This window comes from Trematomus bernacchii, unplaced genomic scaffold, assembly GCF_902827165.1.
Source record: "Trematomus bernacchii unplaced genomic scaffold, fTreBer1.1, whole genome shotgun sequence".
Lineage (NCBI taxonomy): Eukaryota > Metazoa > Chordata > Actinopteri > Perciformes > Nototheniidae > Trematomus > Trematomus bernacchii.
In genome coordinates this window covers 5638167-5656845 of record NW_022987910.1, presented here as the reverse complement: position 1 = coordinate 5656845, position 18679 = coordinate 5638167, and the positions used below count along the sequence as shown (strand labels likewise).

The 18679-nt window shown below is 39.5% G+C and overlaps 2 protein-coding genes across 6 annotated transcripts; both read left to right on the top strand.

The window, feature by feature from the left end:
• Window positions 1-315: 315 nt before the first annotated feature.
• On the top strand, window positions 316-5048 carry fosb (FBJ murine osteosarcoma viral oncogene homolog B). 2 transcript variants are annotated; one of them, XM_034115373.1, is made up of 6 exons: window positions 316-569; window positions 953-1143; window positions 2274-2654; window positions 3096-3203; window positions 3604-3939; window positions 4103-5048. In XM_034115373.1, the coding sequence occupies exons 1-6, from the start codon at window positions 506-508 to the stop codon at window positions 4166-4168; spliced, it is 1146 nt and encodes a 381-aa protein (XP_033971264.1). In that variant the 5' UTR covers window positions 316-505; the 3' UTR covers window positions 4169-5048. The 2 variants fall into 2 exon arrangements, with proteins under 2 accessions (XP_033971264.1, XP_033971263.1); XM_034115372.1 differs by having other exon boundaries at window positions 3604-5048.
• A 4479-nt stretch (window positions 5049-9527) lies between these two features.
• On the top strand, window positions 9528-17435 carry cunh19orf47 (chromosome unknown C19orf47 homolog). Of its 4 annotated transcripts, none has more exons than XM_034115296.1 (8): window positions 9528-9599; window positions 10617-10704; window positions 10943-11057; window positions 11607-11688; window positions 12463-12588; window positions 12694-12768; window positions 15555-15628; window positions 15701-17435. In XM_034115296.1, exons 1-8 carry the CDS (start codon window positions 9581-9583, stop codon window positions 16241-16243), a joined length of 1122 nt encoding a protein of 373 aa, XP_033971187.1. In that variant the 5' UTR covers window positions 9528-9580; the 3' UTR covers window positions 16244-17435. The 4 variants fall into 4 exon arrangements, with proteins under 4 accessions (XP_033971187.1, XP_033971186.1, XP_033971184.1 ...); XM_034115295.1 differs by having other exon boundaries at window positions 15698-17435; XM_034115293.1 differs by having other exon boundaries at window positions 12694-12843; window positions 15698-17435.
• Window positions 17436-18679: the final 1244 nt, after the last annotated feature.

The window sequence follows — 18679 nt, the reverse complement described above, 5'->3', positions numbered from 1 at the left end:
TTCCAGCATAGATAGTCATAAATAGATACTTTCCAAATTTATCTCACCGAAGTTTCTTAAAATTTCCTCTCAGAAATAGTCAGACGGTGAGAAATATCTTGTGCCTATGATAGTACTAAACACATCTATTATTATCCGACAGCGAGGTGAGCTTCTGGTCCATTTCTGTGGGAGAGGGAATCCCTCAACGTCACCAAGGATACCAAACACAACATTCGGTCCAAATATGGGCATGTACGTCAGAGGAACTCCACCTCTAGAAAGGCTCTGGTTCTCCGCGAGGATGGATTCATTCATAGGACCAGATCTGCTACTGTGTACCGTAACAGGTCACTTCTCACGTCCTCCAGCGTACATAGAGTGGACTTTATGGATACATAATCGCACATTTGACGAGCGGATAAAGGACCACGCTTCGAGGATTTAAAGCGAAACGAGAGGACTTTTTAACATATTGAATTGGGACGCTTCCCCGTAAACGCGGGGAACTGGATTAAACTTCTTCATGCAACTTTTTTGGAAAGACACCAAGAGCATTTTACCAGGAAATTGCAAAAAGATCAGGAACGGTAAGTCAACATTGATTTTTTATGGACGATGTGTCTATGTGTTTGATAAAAAAATGCAGTCTAAAAGTAGGTTGGAAACATTAACAAGTAGGCTACACATCTTTCGACTAGGCTTCTTAAGAGATTACCAAATAAATACTTTCGTGCTTTCTTTGCTTTTACAAAATACCTCAACATGTTGTTAGGCATAACATAAACTGGATTTAGGAATATTCTTCAACGATTCATTTATTCATGCACACACAATGAGGCTAAAACTTGTGGTGGGTTTATCCAACTTTGTATCCATTATCAATGTAGGTTTGGTTGGGCTAACTTCACAACGCCTGTCACATCATTCTCCTTTAGTTATGTTTTTGTGTGGGACTGCCCTGCCATTGCAGGTAACCACGCGCTCTCAGAAGACCTCACTGCGGGAGTCCTGCTCTCTCTCGGTCCCTCCGGGGAGATGTACCAAGGGTTCCCCGGCGACCCAGACAGCGGATCCCGTGGGAGCTCCTCTCCATCTATAGAGTCACAGTACCTTTCCTCGGTGGACTCCTTCGGAAGCCCACCGACCACCGGTGCTCCACAGGTAAGACAATATTCAAAATAATAACAATAATACATTTAACAATGTTAAAGCTGTTATATTTGCATTTATTCATAACTACAGCAGGTCATGTGGTAGTTTAGCAACCCATATGTGTTTTGTAGTTGAGACATTATGACATAGGCTATCTGGCTAAGCTATCATAATAATAGACAAATCAATAGCGTACAACGTACTGCCACTGGGTGTCCTGCCACTGGGTGTTCAGATAAAACATTATTTTGCTAAATATATAATTCAGTCTTAATGTTGTAGGTATATCTGTTGCTAGTAGTCCCGGCAGCAGCCCTCAGGCTATGACAACGTGCTCAGTTTACAGCACACCGCAGAACGGAACCCCCGTACGTAAGCAGCGGAGCCTCGCCGTGACGTAAATGCTTGTTCTATTTTGGAGTGCTACGTCGCGTTGCCAAGGGAAACACCAGGGGTGTGACGAGGAGGGGGGAGAAGGCGGGGCCACGCTCTATGAGAGAGATGATTGGTCGAGCCGCCTGTCCGTCTTATCACGCTTTATATGAACGTTAACTAATGCAATACATTCTCCTTCCTTATCTAAAATAAAACACAAAACACAAGCGACAGATTTAAACTTTATTGTATATGTATACAAGCCTAAAATATATAAGTTGTGAGACAAACAATTCAAGATTCAAAACTCAATATATAGAGCAAATATACTGATCTTTACCAAGGTATTACAAAAGGCTTCCTAAATTACACCAAAACAGGGCAGGAAGTTTAAAAGATTTATTAAAATAGGCTAATAATTCATATGCATTAAATTTAAAATGTCAGGATATTATAAAAATAAATTACAAAATAACTTTATGTCATTTCATGTATTCATTTGTATTTTACCTTAATTCAAATTGAGTTGAAATATATTGGTTTTTAACAATTGGAACCTTGATAGCAGCATTTGGTTGTTTAAGTTGCCTGTAATGCTGTTTGCGTGGCTCCAATAGGTTTTTATTAAATATGACAAACACTTTAAGAAAGCAGTTGATCGAAGCTTGTTTCTGCCTGCATTTCTACGTATGTTTGTCTGAATATGTTTACTAACCTATGGCTTAAGATGATGTTTAAAACCAGTTTTTCCATTTCCTGCACAGGAGTGTGTCTCAGCAGGAGCTGGCTTGAGCATTGTGGGCATCGGGCCAGGGACCAGTGTCGGAGGGGAAATGCCCAGTTCATTCGTGCCCACCGTCACCGCCATCACCACCAGTCAGGATCTGCAGTGGATGGTACAGCCAACCCTCGTCTCCTCCCAGGCTTCTGGCCTGAGTGGGACTGGGACAACAACAATGACCCAGCCAGTGTCACTGGTTGACCCGTATGACATGCCAGGCCCCAGTTATTCCTCAGGGTCTGCATTCAACCCCACAAGTTCAGACACTCAAGGCCCAGCTCCAGGCGCCATCCGCCAATCCAGAACCCGCAGCCGTCGTACCCGAGAGGAGTCTGTGAGTGAGGATGGAGATGTTGGTGTGTTAGTAAGTGTGTGTGCTTGAATTGTTTGTTTGTTGACATGTTACACATACAGTATAGGTACATTGTTTACATTGGGGTCAAAACAATCAGATTCAACCACAGTTTACTGTGTTGATGAGCAGTAGTGTGCACAAACACTTTCACGGTCATAGGTAACAAGCATAAAAAGAGTAACTTCCAGTCTACTGAATGCTGACCATATGCATATGCTAGTATGAAGTTTTGTCAGAGAAGGTCAGGTATATGTTGGGGTCTGTGGGGGGAGGATAAGCATTTCCGCCAAACTTTTAGGAAACCTTTTTTGAAAAAAGGGCATTTTGCTCTCAAGACAACCATAGCTGGTGTTGTCTCACTGACACAGTCCAAACACAATATACAAATATTTTCAATAAAATATAAAACTTTGATCTTAATCTGTTTGATATTTTTCTCCTTCAACATAGCTAACACCTGAGGAGGAGGAGAAGAGGCGTGTTCGGCGAGAGAGAAACAAGTTGGCTGCCGCTAAATGTAGAAACCGCAGACGAGATCTCACAGACAGACTGCAGTCGGTGAGCTAGGCCTTGTTTTAACTACCAGAATGAGTAATGATCATAATGACATACTTTACCTTGCCTCGCATTGCATTGTGTGTTGATAAATGGGGACATGTTAGATTATGGTTTAGGATAATGGGGTGTTGAGCTGTGGTAATGAAAATTACAGTCCTCAATACAAACTATTTATGGACTAATTAATGGTCTCTTACATAAACCAACCTACATATTTAACTGGAGGTGAAGGAGGTATTTTTGCTGGGATGGATACATCCACCCACAAACACTATAGTAGAGGTTTGGAGTAACTAACACATTTTCTCTCTCTTTCTTCTGCACATCTTCTTCCCTCCTCTACCATCCTTTGTTTTACCCTCCTGTTCCTTTTTCTTTCTTTCTCTGTTCATGCCCACAGGAGACGGACATCCTGGAGGAGGAGAAGGCCGAGCTGGAGGCTGAGATCTCTGAGCTGCAGAAGGAGAAGGAGCGTCTGGAGTTTGTCCTGGTGGCCCACCAGCCGTCCTGTAAGATCTCGTACACGGAGGCATCACAGCAGGGCTCGGTGCAGATGCCTCAAGTCCAGCTCCAGCTCCCTCCCGTGACCTTACAACCTCCGGTCTCCATCGTGGGCTTGGCTGCGAGGGAAGACTCTTTCTATCTGCCTCCTGCCTACACAGCCCATCCGGCCTCCACACAGTCCCATCCTCCGGTCCAGCAGCAGCAGCAGCTTCCGCCAGGGATAATGCAGGAGGTAGAGTTTTCTCGTTCTTTCTATGGCTCAAGTGAGCCGGCAGCAGGCAGGCCGTGCTTCATGGCCAGCGACAGTGGTGGTGGTGGTGGTGGTAACCATGACGAAGCGGCCATTGGCAACTACAACACCTCATACACATCTTCATTTGTGTTCACCTACCCAGAGGGAGCCTGCGGGGTCAGTGCCAACCAGCGGAACAGCAGTAGCGAGCAGTCGTCTGATTCCCTGAACTCGCCTTCGCTGCTGGCACTCTGACTGACCGACAGACACGCGCACACATATCAACACGCACACACGTTATGCCCGCTGGAAGTACAGGCTGAGGCAAGTACATACAGAGAACCCATCAGTCTCACTTATTGAAGAATATAGTTTGTATCTGATGGGGTTAAAGTTTACACATTCCAATCAAGAGCCATATATTTGCACATTAGTTACATGAATTCTAACCTTAACCACCAATACATAAATCATTTAATGTTTTATATTAGAATAGCTGCAACAAGATACGTGAATAAAAACAGTCAAAAAATCCACGTTGCAAATCTTAAAATGGTTTTATGTAAACTTAAGTAAAAGATTAATTAACAATGAACATTCATCGCTCAGTTAATGATCCAACCAGCACCAGTGCCCCCACCTCGTTCCCTCTGTCGGTTGACTTTTCAAGTGCTCTTGCTCTCATCCTATTCCATCCCTTTCCTCCTTCTTCTTGTTGCTGAATCTATTTGTGCAAATCTGAAATGGGGTCGAAGGACATTTTGTTCATGTGAAAAGACAAACTGATGGTTTCTCGCTCACCTCTAACCTTTAATCTGCTCGACTTCCCTTCGCCTCTGCGTGTGTTGTTTGGACTTGGCATATCGGGGATCTGAGTATCCGAGCCTCGTCTGATTCTTGTGCTTACTTCATTCGTGTTTTCTTCTTTTTTAATTCTTCTGCCGTCTGCGTATCTTCTCCTCTTCTGTCTTGTGTTTCTTCCTCTCCCTCTGTCTGAAGTCTTCGAACCCTGAGAGCCCGAAGACCCCCACCAGCCTTTGGGACCTTGAGTGACTGACCCAACCAGCAAGCCCTTTTGCACCTTATCATACAAGGACATGGATGCAACACCCCCCCCCCCCCCCCCCCCCCCCATGCAGACACTAGCAGTGAACAGGAACTAAATCCTTTTAAGCACACACATAGATAAATTGATGAACGCAAGATGCAAGACAGATGCAACTGTCTTCTGCTGAGCCATTTTTCAATGTTCACATAATGAAGATGGGACACGTCTTTTGTTGCGAGGCCGGTTAAGAGCAAGGACAGAGACAAGTTTAGCAAGGAGGAAGGAAAGGTAGTGCAACTAAGCTTGACGGACTCAAATGTGGACGTGATGGATCAAGAGAATGACTCCCATGCTAACCATCCGGTTTTGGAACCAAATGTTGAAAATGCAGAAAGAGCCAAATGTTAAAAACATAAAAAAGAAACAAAAGTAAATCTTGCTTTTGCCAACTGTGTGGAGGTGTAGCCTTAGTAAGAACACCTCCATAACACAGAGCCTACATGCGTATATTAACATCATCCCTTTCAAGTCTCTGAATTGAAGATATGATACTCTGTGTTTTGCTCAGAATCAATCAGATGTGAACCAATGCCTTTATTTACAGGACAAACGTTTTTTAGCAGCGATTCAGGCAACCTCGAAACATTTGGGCTCAGTTGTCTCTGTACCTCCCCTGTTCTCTCAGCGGAGACAAGGCGGGGGTGCGTTTATTGTGAGTGCATCCACTCTGAGACACCTGGCCCGTTTATTTCTTTCTTTATTGAGGTTGATGTGGTGATTGAGCCCAAAGCAACACCTGGAAACAAAAGGGGAGAAGATGTCGTTGAGTTTGCGTCCCTTCGTTGCCTGTGAATTTGTACAATTTGTTTTTCCTGTATGTTTGAGTGAGAATTGTTATATATTTGAATGTTTATGTTTGTGTGTTCGATCGTTTTGCTTTTACCTCGGCTTTCACTTGTGCTGTTGCCATTTCTTGTTTTGTTCTTTGTTTTTAATCTGGTGATTTTCTCACAACTGTTACTATTATTATTGCATCATAAATATTATTTCATTATTTTATGGTATTTTCATTTGGCAACTTTGGAGGCACGTTGTGCACTACAAAAAATGATCATCAAACCTTTATGCATACATATATACAGGTTACACATATATATATATGTGTATGTACCATGATTGTAAAATATGAATGTCTGCAGATTTAAATGGGATATTTTTGTCAATGAAGAAAAAATGTTACTGAGGTTTAGTTTTTAAAAGAATATTTTTCTAAAGGAAGAAAAAAAGTACTGCCCTGTCCCTCAACATGAAGCACGATGTAACTGCCTCTTTCAATGTGTATTTATGTTTTGTAAACAATATAAAGAACTAGTCAAGTTACATTAAATGTATGTTTATGATGATGATGTTAGACATTTGTGAAAACGCCTTTCTTTTTTTTGTTTCTTTGTGAGGTCTGTCCAAAAGCTACTGACACCTTAATGCCACTTCATTCTTAGTTAGCACAACATGAGGAAATACAAACTAGTGTCATTTAATGTCGATACAGATATTAAAAGTGTTCGGACTATATCATACTGACTAAAATGATTTATTTAAGGACTAAATGTTTCATACCGAGTATGCATTTCTGTCCGTTATAAACATATCACTTAATAAATGGTTACTCTGTAAAAGAAATGTGTGTTTTAAGGATAGCCACAGATTAAGCCTTGAAATGAATACGTATTATGATGTTAATCCATGTCCATGTGTACTAAAAGAAAAAAATGTAGTTTTGTTATGACTAACATGTTCTGTGATTGTATTTTTGCTGAATAAGAAACTTTATTTTCAATAAATACACATGTTTATTCAAAAACAATCGCTAGATCAATGGTATAAATGTTTAGATGTGGCTCTTGGCGGTCAGAAAATGGACAGACCTCATTTTTATTTGTTTTAAATGTTGAGTAAGGGCGGTGTTGGATGTTAGAAATGCCTTTTGATTTCTCTCCAAATGCAAATGTGATGAGAATATGTTTTGGTGTTAGAATAATCATAAAACATATTCAATAGTTCTCATGTACATAGGTTTTGTGGTGCTACTTATAACAAACTGTAATGGGCCAGAAGGTTATACATGCTGTAGGTGAGGCTCCGGATAAATAAACGCACTGCTTGTATCATCAGAGCGTTTAATTTCCAAAGGAAGCCGATAACACAGTGAACTCCCAGCAGCTGTCGCTCTGAGAGCCCAGTAATCATTTTGTGATTTCATCATGGTTCAATATGAATTGCCTGCTATATCTTCAACTGTTGTAAACAGATCTCAGAGGGCCCTTGGACTTTAAATGATAAAACACTTACTGTATGCCACAGGTCACCACACATCTATTTTCTTTGCCTAGGATTTCATTGACATTATTAAATATTTTGTTTCTGTATGTTAACAATCACATATCATTTGCTAATGAATTTGAAAATGTGACAAAGAGGGTTAGGAGAGTTATAAGAAATCCTCTAGTAATGTTCAAAGGCTATGTTAGAGTTAACTGAACAAGAGCTTTCCTATTTTTCTATGATGGGAAGAATGTTGGATTTTCTTTTATTTCAATGTGTACACTCTGTTGTCATGTTTTCCCTGGTATGAAATGCAATACTTCTTGTCCTCTTGGATAAACGTTATGTAGCAATTCAGGCAGTGCTCAAACTGACAGCTACTCTATGTCAAGTGTGATGATGTATTGTTTGATTATCCTTTCTGTTACAATATTAAAATGTTATTCAACATACTTCTTGTACCACTAAGGTTTAAGACAATCATCATGAACAAATTGTTTTTCAATCTATCTAACAACCTTTTTTTTTGTTTCATTTATGAATGATGTGCAGCCACAATGTTCCTCCATTTCAGAAAGGCAATGCTTATTTTCTTATCCATCCCTGTCATCGATGTTTTGTTATATTTACGTCTCATTGGAAAAGGTTGCACTTTTGTTACACAGATAAATTGTGATTTGATACATTGATAATATGTGAAATTACAGAAGTGAAAGGCCCAAATAAACTTTGTTCAAGATGTGTATCAGACTCCACAAATTAAAAAGAGCGATATTTAGGGTGCATGGTTAATTACATGACAATGTAATGATGGTGCTTTCATATCAACTGGTCTGTTTTTTCAGTGAATATTATTTTACATAACTTAATATTTGTCTGCACTTCACTATAAAGTACTGTTTATTTTTAATAACGAATAACTAACTAATCATTTTCATTTTCTTTTACCTTGAAAAGGACCAAAGTGTTACACATTTTCTAACTCACCTTTGAAGTGAGAGCTCTGTGATCTTCTGTATCCAGATTTCAGCTTCTTCCTTTGTGCTGTCTTATAAAACTTTAGATTTTAAAGGTTTGTGTCTTGATTTTTAAGCTGCAAAAGATGGGTGAGCTATCTCTGATTTGAGCAAATGGACTTCCTTTCCAATTTGTGAAGAGATTACATAAATAAACAACATATTACAAGATACATGTCTCTCACCTATAAATGCTTGAACTTTGCAGGATTTTCATTGGGCTACTTGAATTGAAAACTATTGAAAAATACTTTTCAATCAAGATAAAACAGCAGAATTTTAAAAAATCATATAAAATCAAAAAATAATTGAAATATTCCTTACTTGTCCAGTTTAATTATACAATGCTGCACTAACGTGGGGTCATTTGGTCACATGACATGGAAGTTATTTAAAACAAATTAGACTTTTTAATCAGCATCTGCTGAATTTTCAAAATAATATCAAATTAAATATTTTTTTTAAAACTACGAGAAGAGGCGACCAATAGTAAAGTAGGCCTACTATTTATCAGCAACATCTGTAGACACATGAGGGTTTGCTGCTTGTCGTACCTGCATCATCTTCTTCGTGAACCTGACTCAAACCTGTTTGTCATGTTCACAAAGAGAGAATAGGAAACTTGACAACAATAAACTGTGTCTAAAATGTGTTAAAGTTTCTGATTTGTGCTTGCACATTGTTGGGACATTTTAGAATCAGACTTATGCTGTGTTCACACCGGACGCGATGCGACGTTTGGGGGCGGCGCGATTACATGTAAAGTCAATGCAGAGACGTGGACAGACGCGCCGCCCCCAAACGTCGCATCGCGTCCGGTGTGAACACAGCATAAGGGGGAATCTTTTTTTGACAAATTGCAGCAATGACTGGGCCCTGTTGGACAAGAAGTGGTGTAATGTCACAAAGTACATTTACGCATTACATTATACATTGACTTGCACTTTACTTGAGTGAATTGATATAGGTTATTAATACAAAATATAAATCGACACGCATTGAAGTGATGAACAAATTAATGCATCACTATTTTCAATTAAATTAATATAGCAATTAAAAAGTGTCTGGTGCTTAACATTTTCATTTTGCATGATCCATACTTATACTGTTGGTGTTTGCTTGTGAAGTTGTCTGTTAGTTTGCAGTCTTTGCTGTCCTCTAGCGTCCATACATTAAACTACATGACTAGTGGTTTGGGCGGAAGGAGCGTCACGGGAGCAGGGCGAACTGACGTCACCACACGTTTGTTGTAAACATGGCGTCCGTGACAACAGGTGAGAGCATAAAGGCCCGGCGAGCCAGCGTTAACACTTTGCAACGTTTAAATTATTTCGGTGGTTTCTCTGTTTGTGAGACATGGCTGTTGTATCCATTCAGAGGTTTTATAACCGGGTTTCCTTGTAGTGAATGTCGAAGACGACCGGTCGCGCCTCTTGATTCATAGCTGAAGCTATGCTAATGGAGAATGCTAACAAAAACGTTTCTAAAAACGGATTTAATATCTAAAACGCTTGCTTTCACTTTCATTGATTAAATGAACGTTTAATCCAGAATGGTACAATGAGTTATCGACCTTTTACATGTTGAGAGGGGCTATATTTAGCGTGATCATCGTCTTATGCTAACACGAGCTAACCGGCACTGACCAAAACGATAGCGTTTCACACTGTTCCACAAATCTACTGTAATATTATTTTAAAGTATTGGATTGTGAGTGGTAGTTCTCTCTCTTTCCAGGTGCTAAATGATGTTTTAGACGCAGTGTGAGTTTTGTCTCTTTGTCAATGTTAGATCATCAGTCACAGTCAAAGCACGTTAGACAGAGTCATTGTCCTGGCAGCTGCTAATGTGCACCCTTCACCCTAAATCTAAATATGTTACTCAAATCACCGGACGGTTCATAATAGTGTTATAAATAACCTCCAGCTAGCAATGGTCAGCATGCTGTCTGCTCAGGTTTGCGTCCCCCACTAGCGTTTAGAGCCACTGTAGTGTTCAGTATCACTGGGAGTATAACTTGATACTTTTCTTTTCCAGGTCTTTATACTGTTCATATAGTTGTATAAGTAGTGGTGGAAGGTGTACTCGGACCCTTAACCTGTTCATGCACAAAATACTCCATTACATTTAAAATCATTCTTAAGTAAACCACTAGTTATTGTCTTAAACAATATACTGTATTTATTTTCATTCTAAACCTGTTAACATAATAAATGTGTTTTTCCTTGTGTTTGACTGAAATAGTTTCTGTTGTATTGTTTCTAACAGTCTTTATTTTATTTTTTCTTAAGCCACGTCGGAGTGGATTCAGTTCTTCAAGGATGCTGGGATCCCAGTCGGCCTCGCAGTCACTTATGCAGTCTCCTTCGTGGACAACAGGTAACCTAATGTCTGCTTTTCATAGGCTGCTCTGTACAGCACACTTTAGCCTCACTGTGTTGCGCTGTGAACACGTGAATTTCCTTTGCACCTTTCTAATCAGAGCTGAGCTCTCAATACAATAAACGAATAAGTTTCAGTCTTATAAAGTTTTCCAAACAGACAAAATATGTATTGAAAAACAATGTAATCATGATCGACTTTGGGTACATACATTTTTTCTGATTTTTCGCTGCAGAATTAGCAAGAGCATGCTGATGGACCTCAGCAAAGACATCATGATGGACCTCGGGATAACAGTCATTGGTGACATCATTGCCATTCTTAAACATGCCAAGCAGGTCTACAGGCAGGTAAGATCAGACGTTTGATAATATTTATAATCATCTTAATAATAATATTAGACAGAAAAGGCACTTTTAGTTTATGCATCATTGTTGAATGAAAAGAGACTGCATGCAACACACGGTGCAGATTTTTTCCTGCAATGAAAGTGAAGGACACTGAAAGCACCGACGTCAGTGTGCATAAACAGCCAAACGTGAACAATGCCGTTTCACAAAATGTGTGTTTTTGCATTAGGCATGGGCAACTGACTTCTCATATCCATGTTCATTTTGCTCTGACAGCAGTGTTGATAGGCAAACTTCAGATCTAAAAAATAAATCAAATAAAAGGACAGCAAACACTACGTCTATAAGAGTGCTAAGTCACATGGCCTAGCAAAACATTAAAACATTGGTGACTGCTGCTACATGTCACCTTTTTGACCATGTGCTGATATAAATGCATAGTATATTTTGACTTTTGTTGTGGATGCAGTCATGTAGAATGGTTGCCTTTCAAAGCTACTGCAGTAGGCTGAGCTTACATAACCTCTGTCATTTGTATCCTCTCTTCAGGACATGTGCAAAATGGCCACAGAAGCCATCTCCTCAGGACAGACCAGTGTTAAAGCTGAGCTCAGGCGAACTGCCAATTCTCGTAAGTGTCTACATTTTATCATATTCACTTTTTTTTTTGTATCATTGCAGCCTTTTGTGAAAACCCTTTTTGTATAAGCAATTTAAAAGAATGTCTTTCTTCTAATTTCACACAACTTACATTGCTACATTGTACTGAGACAACCATGTGACCCATATATCAGCCCAGCCTGAAGATAAAGGAATCAACAGTTATTAAATCAAAGAAGCCATCATTTAAGACTTGAAGCCATTCACACAGGAGCAGTATTACCAGCAGACCTCATGTGATATAGAAATGAACAATTTAGGTTGTTTTTCTAACTAACTCAATCATCGCATGATGACGCAGTTGTTATGACAAGTATTAGGGCATTATAAAGAGTAATTGTTTCTTTTTAAAGATAAAGAAAATCAACCTTATGTTACTAAAACAAACTGCATCACTTTCTGACTTTGCAGTGTCTAGAAATCCCACATAGAGCTGCACAATTAATCAAATATAATTACCCCAACCTTCTATTCTTCGCTTTGTATTCTGCTCTGCAAGCTTAATCTATAATAGTGTACCATGATTTTTGCTGACTTATATAGTGGTAGTGAAGTATGATTTAGCAGCATTACATTGAAATGCTACTCAGTGCGTGGTTTATTTAAATGCAGATTACAACAAAAATATTTTGTTCCTAAAATCATTGAACAAAATTAATTGTAATATTGAGTTAAACACTTTTTTGCTCTAGTCTCCATTTATTTTTTAAACACAACTTATTTAAATGTTTCTGCTTTCCCTCAGCTGCCACTCGTATGATCGCCAACGCTTTGAGCAGCGACTCCCCGCCGACCACTCCAGCCCGTCGGCCTGACAACCACCTCTCTGTCACCGTGTCCAACATGCAAGCAAACAAGAGTGGCAAAGCAGGTAAATATATTAAACCTCTTACCCCGTATTTCCTGTCCCTATGTAGACGTCCTGTCTTATTTCTTACCTCTGTTCATCCTCATGTTCCGATCACTCTGTTGTCAGTTGTAAGTCAGCCGGCTGACGAGGGGAACAGTTTGCAGGCAGTGAAGCGCCGACGTGTGACAGCTGAGATGGAAGGCAAGTACATCATCAACATGCCCAAAGGCTCCACGCCTCGTACACGCCGCATCCTGGCCCAGCAGGCCAAGAAAGGTAGGCCTGACCCGGGGGCCTTGCTGACAACTCGCGACAATAAAGCTGGTGCTCCACATCTAATCAATACTTAACATTTTCATGGACTTCATTCATATTAAAACTAAATGGGGTGACTCGGGCTGATTTAAGAAAGCCTTTGACCCTCATTACTTTCTCTCGTAGTTTAATCCCCTGTCTTCACTAATACTTCCCCCTGCACCCTCTGTCCCTCTGCTGTCTTTACTGTCCTTTGTCTACATTTAACCCAACTATAAAATCTTAGACTCTTGTCTTTTCTGTCCTGTGACACCAATTCTCCGATTGGTTCTGTCTCTTTAAAAGAGTTGCAACTCTGTAAACTGCTACAATGCTCTATTTCTGGTTGCCTTTTTCTTTTGAAATAATTTGGCATTAGAATTCATTAATCATTAGTCACCATAATTCTTAAAAACAAAAAATCATAGTATGAAAACACAATTGTTTGTATTTCATTTGATTAGATGTTTAAATATAAAACAGGGTTCGTACGGTCATTGAAAACCTGGAAAAGTCATGGAAATTCAAAATGCAAAGTTATGGAAAACAATATTTTTCCCAAAGTTTTGGAAAAGTCATAGAAATGTAACTAAAGTTGCGTTAAATATAATTTACATTTGATCTAATTGCCGAAATAATCTGCGGTCGCGAGCTGTTATGTGCCATCATGACGCGCATGGTGTTATTTTTTTATATATGAAGCACGAGCTGTGTGCTCGAGTCTTCCTGCCTGTCGGCTACCTACGGTGCGTTCGTTAACAGTAACCGTGTGGTCCGGAGTCACTGTGGCACAGACTGGACGGCTGGTAAACAGCTGTTAGAGCGTGCCGTTCAGAGCAGAGCTCCCTGTTGGAGCGGCAGAGCGTGATGTGAACTGAAACGTTTTTCTGTCGCATTATTATTTAAGGAATCGTTGAGCTAGCTAACTAGCATACATTGTCACTATCTGCTAACGTTAGCTTTATCCTTAGTTTTCTAATAGTTTTTTTCATAGGCTATAAACAGAGGTGGTATAAGTAAATATTGTACTAGAGTAAAAGTAGAAGTACTCAGATCTTGTACTAGAGAAAAAGTAGAAGTACTCAGATCTTGTACTTGAGTAAAAGTAGAAGTACTCAGGTCTTGTACTTGAGTAAAAGTAGAAGTACCAGAGTGTAGGAATACTGTAGTAAAAGTCCTGCATTCAAAATGTTCCTCCACTAAAAGTAGAAAATAATTATCATCAAAATATAGTTAAAGTAGCGACAGTAAAAATAGTCATTGTGCAGATTGGTCCATTTCAGAATAATATATATGATATGTTTTATAATGATTGATCATGAAAGTGTTCTCAAAGCTGGTAAAGGTGCAGCTAGTTTGAATGACTTTGTATACTGCAGGGTAGCTTGTGAATTTACTCCAGGAGGAACTAAAGTCTGATTTAACACTTGATTATATTTCACATCATTCATCCACATCTGTGAAGTAACTAAAGGTATTAAATACCATTTTCCTCTGAACTGTAGTGGAGTAGAAGAACAAAGTAGCAAAACATTGAAATACTTAAATAAAGTACAAGTATCTCAAAATTGTACCCAAGTATAGTACTTGAGTTTATGAACTTAGTTACTTTACACCGCTGGCTATAAAGATAGAAAGACTAAGCTTTGCACAGAGGCATGAAAATACATTTTCAAAATGCTCAACAGTGCTGCCAAAATTATAAACTGACTGCCACACAATTAAAATAAATGCTTTTATATATTTCTATTAGATGTAACTCTTTAGCATTTCTGTTATTACCACTGCTGCTTTAGTTGTTCTGACTGCTAAAACCCTCTGTTATTCCTCATTTGAAAGCCGATATTCCGTGGGGTCGGGGGCTCGGATCCTTGTCACCTTTTTCATACCTGATGAGTTTGCATCCCTGACGACAGTTGCTTTAGCGTGTAGAAGCTAGTAAGCCTACTATTTGATTTGTTTTAGATAGGCACAACATGTTTCATATGCTGACCTTATTTTCCTGTTCCATGTTAAAATAAACCATTTTCAGTGGTACCGCTGAGAAAGAGTAATTTTTTTCGGTCATGGAAAATTAGGTAAAGATCATGGAGAAGTCATTGAAAATCATTGGTGAAAAAGTGTATGAACCCTGATAAAAGCCAGTTTCTCAACATCGGGCATGCTTTGACAAAATACAAAGTCCAATTTTGGAAATACATTTGACTCTAAATACAGATATCTGATTTATTTTACAACCTTCACAGCATTCATTGTATTCCATGGCTTTTACCCAACCGTTCTAAGAGCTGTAAAACTAAGGCTTTGGCACAGTTTAGGTTTTTATAATTTAAAAACAGTCTTGTAAAATGTTAGCAATTCGCTCTTTTGAAGCTGCTACTTTAATTTCTGGAAATAAACCATTATTTTGACTTGTGATCTTCCCTAGTCATGTGAACTTATAAAACACAAGAGGGGGAATCCTCTGCTGGATTGCTGAGGATACGCGTAGTAGAGTACGTCTTTGATTACACTATTTTGCTTCTACAGAGGCTTGTATTGTACGTTATAATCATAGTTTAGTTTAGTATATGCCTCATATATTTTACGTTATACAGCAAGGCTCTAATCAACTCATGGTGCTCTCCTTTGAATTTCCAGTAGCAAATCACAATAGTATTTGTGTAATAACTTGTTTTCTAATCCTTAAATAGGTAATAAGCGCACCTCTGTGTTTTCAAGACTTGGGGCTGAATCGAAGGCAGACACAACAACAAGCAATAACAAGGTAAGGCCTGTCAGGAAACATGAATAGCTACCTTTGTATTGAATTGTATTGTAATGGTTGCTTGTCTAGCAGGCCACCGGTGTGTTCAGTCGTCTTGGCCGAGGAGATGAAGAGGAGAACGGGCAGAGGCCTGTCAAAATGGCTGCAAACATGGATGTTGACGACGAGGACGACAGTGACGGAGAAGGCTCCGTTCTTCAGTATGCTGGCGTCCTCAAGAGAAACATGCCCTCCCAGAAGAAAGAGACAGTGGCCAAACCACCACCGACCACCCTGCGGCGCCTGGGAGGTAAATTCAAACTACATCCCTCTGACACCCCCACCTCCTCTTGCGCCCCAAATGGCCTCCCCCCTGCCAAGGTGAGTGTGCTTCAGAGACTGGGCAAGCTGCCTCCATCACACCAGAGCGCCGCTGCGTCGCCCTTACCTGCTGACACACAGGACAACAGGGTGACCAGCACCAAGCCCAAAGCCAAGGAGGGGCTGACCCTAGCCAGCTCCAAGGTCAGCAGCAGCACCGGGGCGGGGGGAGCAGGAGGAGCAGAGGCTGTGGGGGCCCAGATGGATGTCATGGCTATCAGTGTTTTCAAGAGACTGGGGAGCAAGAAAACCTAACGCTAATCCCTAAGAAAGTATTCAGACTCTTTCGACACGTCCTTTATAGAATTTGTACCAACTCTTTGTTCTTGCATTTTTCCTGGAAACATGTAAATGCAGATCGGAGCTTTTTCCTCTTTTGAGTTGATGGAATGTTTTAATTAGATACAATTTGATGGCGCTTCTTTTTTTTTTTACCTAAGTCATGCTGCCATTGGAAAAACACCTTTGAATGGACCCTAAACCAATGTTTTCTGTGATTTATGATGCTCCACCTGGAATCTATTTATCATGTCTCAATCATATCTACCACTTATCTTTCTGTAAAAAAAAAAAAAGTATATTTAACTTAAAGCATGAGCATGACATGAACCAAGCTGCCATAACGGTGATTTTAATTTTACCCTCGCACTCCTCAAATAAGGATGCTGCTGCCAACACTTTCCCTTTCTCCCGAAGGAATAGTTCAGTAGTGGAAGTGATTGTTAAATTCTTCTCTGTTACCATCATACAGTATATTACCTCTAATGTCGGGTAAGTAGAAAAGGCGTTAATGAAAGGCTTCTAAACTTCAGCCCTGGATTGACTTGCATAGTCAATTCAGATTTGTACACATAACGACCTCTGAACACTTGAAAAGAAGAATACAAAACACTGCACCTCCTCCACTTCTCCTGTGCTTTATGGAGTAATATTCTCACCTCTGAACTAAAGACACCCATGTCACCTCTCTATCACAGTACTGAACGTTTCCTATAACCTACTTGAAGGCTGGGTCACAGTAGGATACTGTTTATTTAAAAATGCAATGTATAGATTTGTTAGACTTGGTTTCACACAGAAACAGTTCTGCTGCATATTTTTCTATGTGGACATCCTTCTGTTATTTACCCACTTAAAGAAACTCAGAGATGCCGTCATGCCTGGTGTCGGGGGGGGGCACTGTAGGTATAAGTAGGTAGTTTACCTTTACCCAGTGTGGACCATTAACACCTGTGTACTATTCTTCACACCAGAACTTTGTTACACTGTAAATACTTTAAATGTTTAAAATCACATTTAAGATTTTTTTTTTTTATGTTTTTAAGAACAAAGTAGAGCAAAATACACCTTGAACTTTTATGATTTTTTAAAAAGACATTAAGGAAAAAGGTTATCAGTTTGGAAAGAAAAATACTTGGACAATAAAAGAGAAACGTTTCCAAATGTCTTTCCTTTTGTTTGTTTCTTTCTCTGCAGAAAACATTTGCAATGCATGTCATGATCACATACGGTACTTTTCAACTCTTAACTATGAACATGACATCAAAGTCAATATTTATATGCCCCTGGGAACATTTAGCTGATCATTTATCAATAAACCGATTAAACTCCCACGGCTCTCACAATGAGTTTGCTGCTGCATAATGTCGGCTCAACTGTCACAGTGGTATGTTAATGAGGCTTCATCTTCCCTCTGTACAGCTGCAGCCAGAAACACTGATGGCATCCAGAGGCTACAGGGGTTGTTCAATATGTGTTTGCGTTGAGGGGATTGTTCAGAGTTTGTTGTAGGCTTACCCTTTATGTAATTATTCTGTACTGGAAATTAACACTTTCGCACAGAGACAAGTACATACGTTTCAGTCCAGGAAATGATTTAATCAGGAAAGCTAGAAAAACATCCTGCCTTTTTACACATGAATTTGTTAGTGCTATCTCTACAACATGCAGAAAACAGTAATTGGTGTTTCAGAGTGACATGCATGCTGAAGAGCTATGAACACCCATCGCTCTTATCCCTTTTGACACTGACTAAAGAAAAAGTGCACACTAAACAGACCCAACAGTTAAACTAGTGGCGTTATTGTGAATTATTTTGGTCACAATTGTGTAATTAAATCCAATGTTGTGATAGCTCTAACTTCACAGTTAAACAAATATTTACATCATACCAAATCTATTTTTTTTTTTAAACTTTGATTCAGACTTCTGCGTTGTGTTAACGACATACAAGATAACAACCTTAACATTGCAATTTAGTAGAGGATAATATAGGCTATAATCTTTACAGATCTATTATGACTGTCTGGTGGGTTGATGGTTTGCCACATCACGAGAAATAATAGGTGTAATGGAGACTTTGTCCCCTTGAGGTCGCTCTCTTCCTCCTCTGTCCCTGCAGCCCTCTGCTGTCCGTCTCCATATCCTTGAAAACCTTATCAGCTGAAATCGGTATGGCCATAATGGGATGTTTATTGACGGGATGTAAATTAGGTTAACGCTGAATAAGCCTGTATCAGCCTGTTTTTTGTTTTTGATAAAGAAGACTGGCCTGCTACAAACAATGGGAGTGACGTAATGTGCAATCCTCTAAGGCTATTAGTTATTAATTTAAATATAGTAGCCTAATTATGGGATTACTGTAAATGTGAATGTTGTCAAGACCCATCCATTACAAAAAAATGGTCCAAT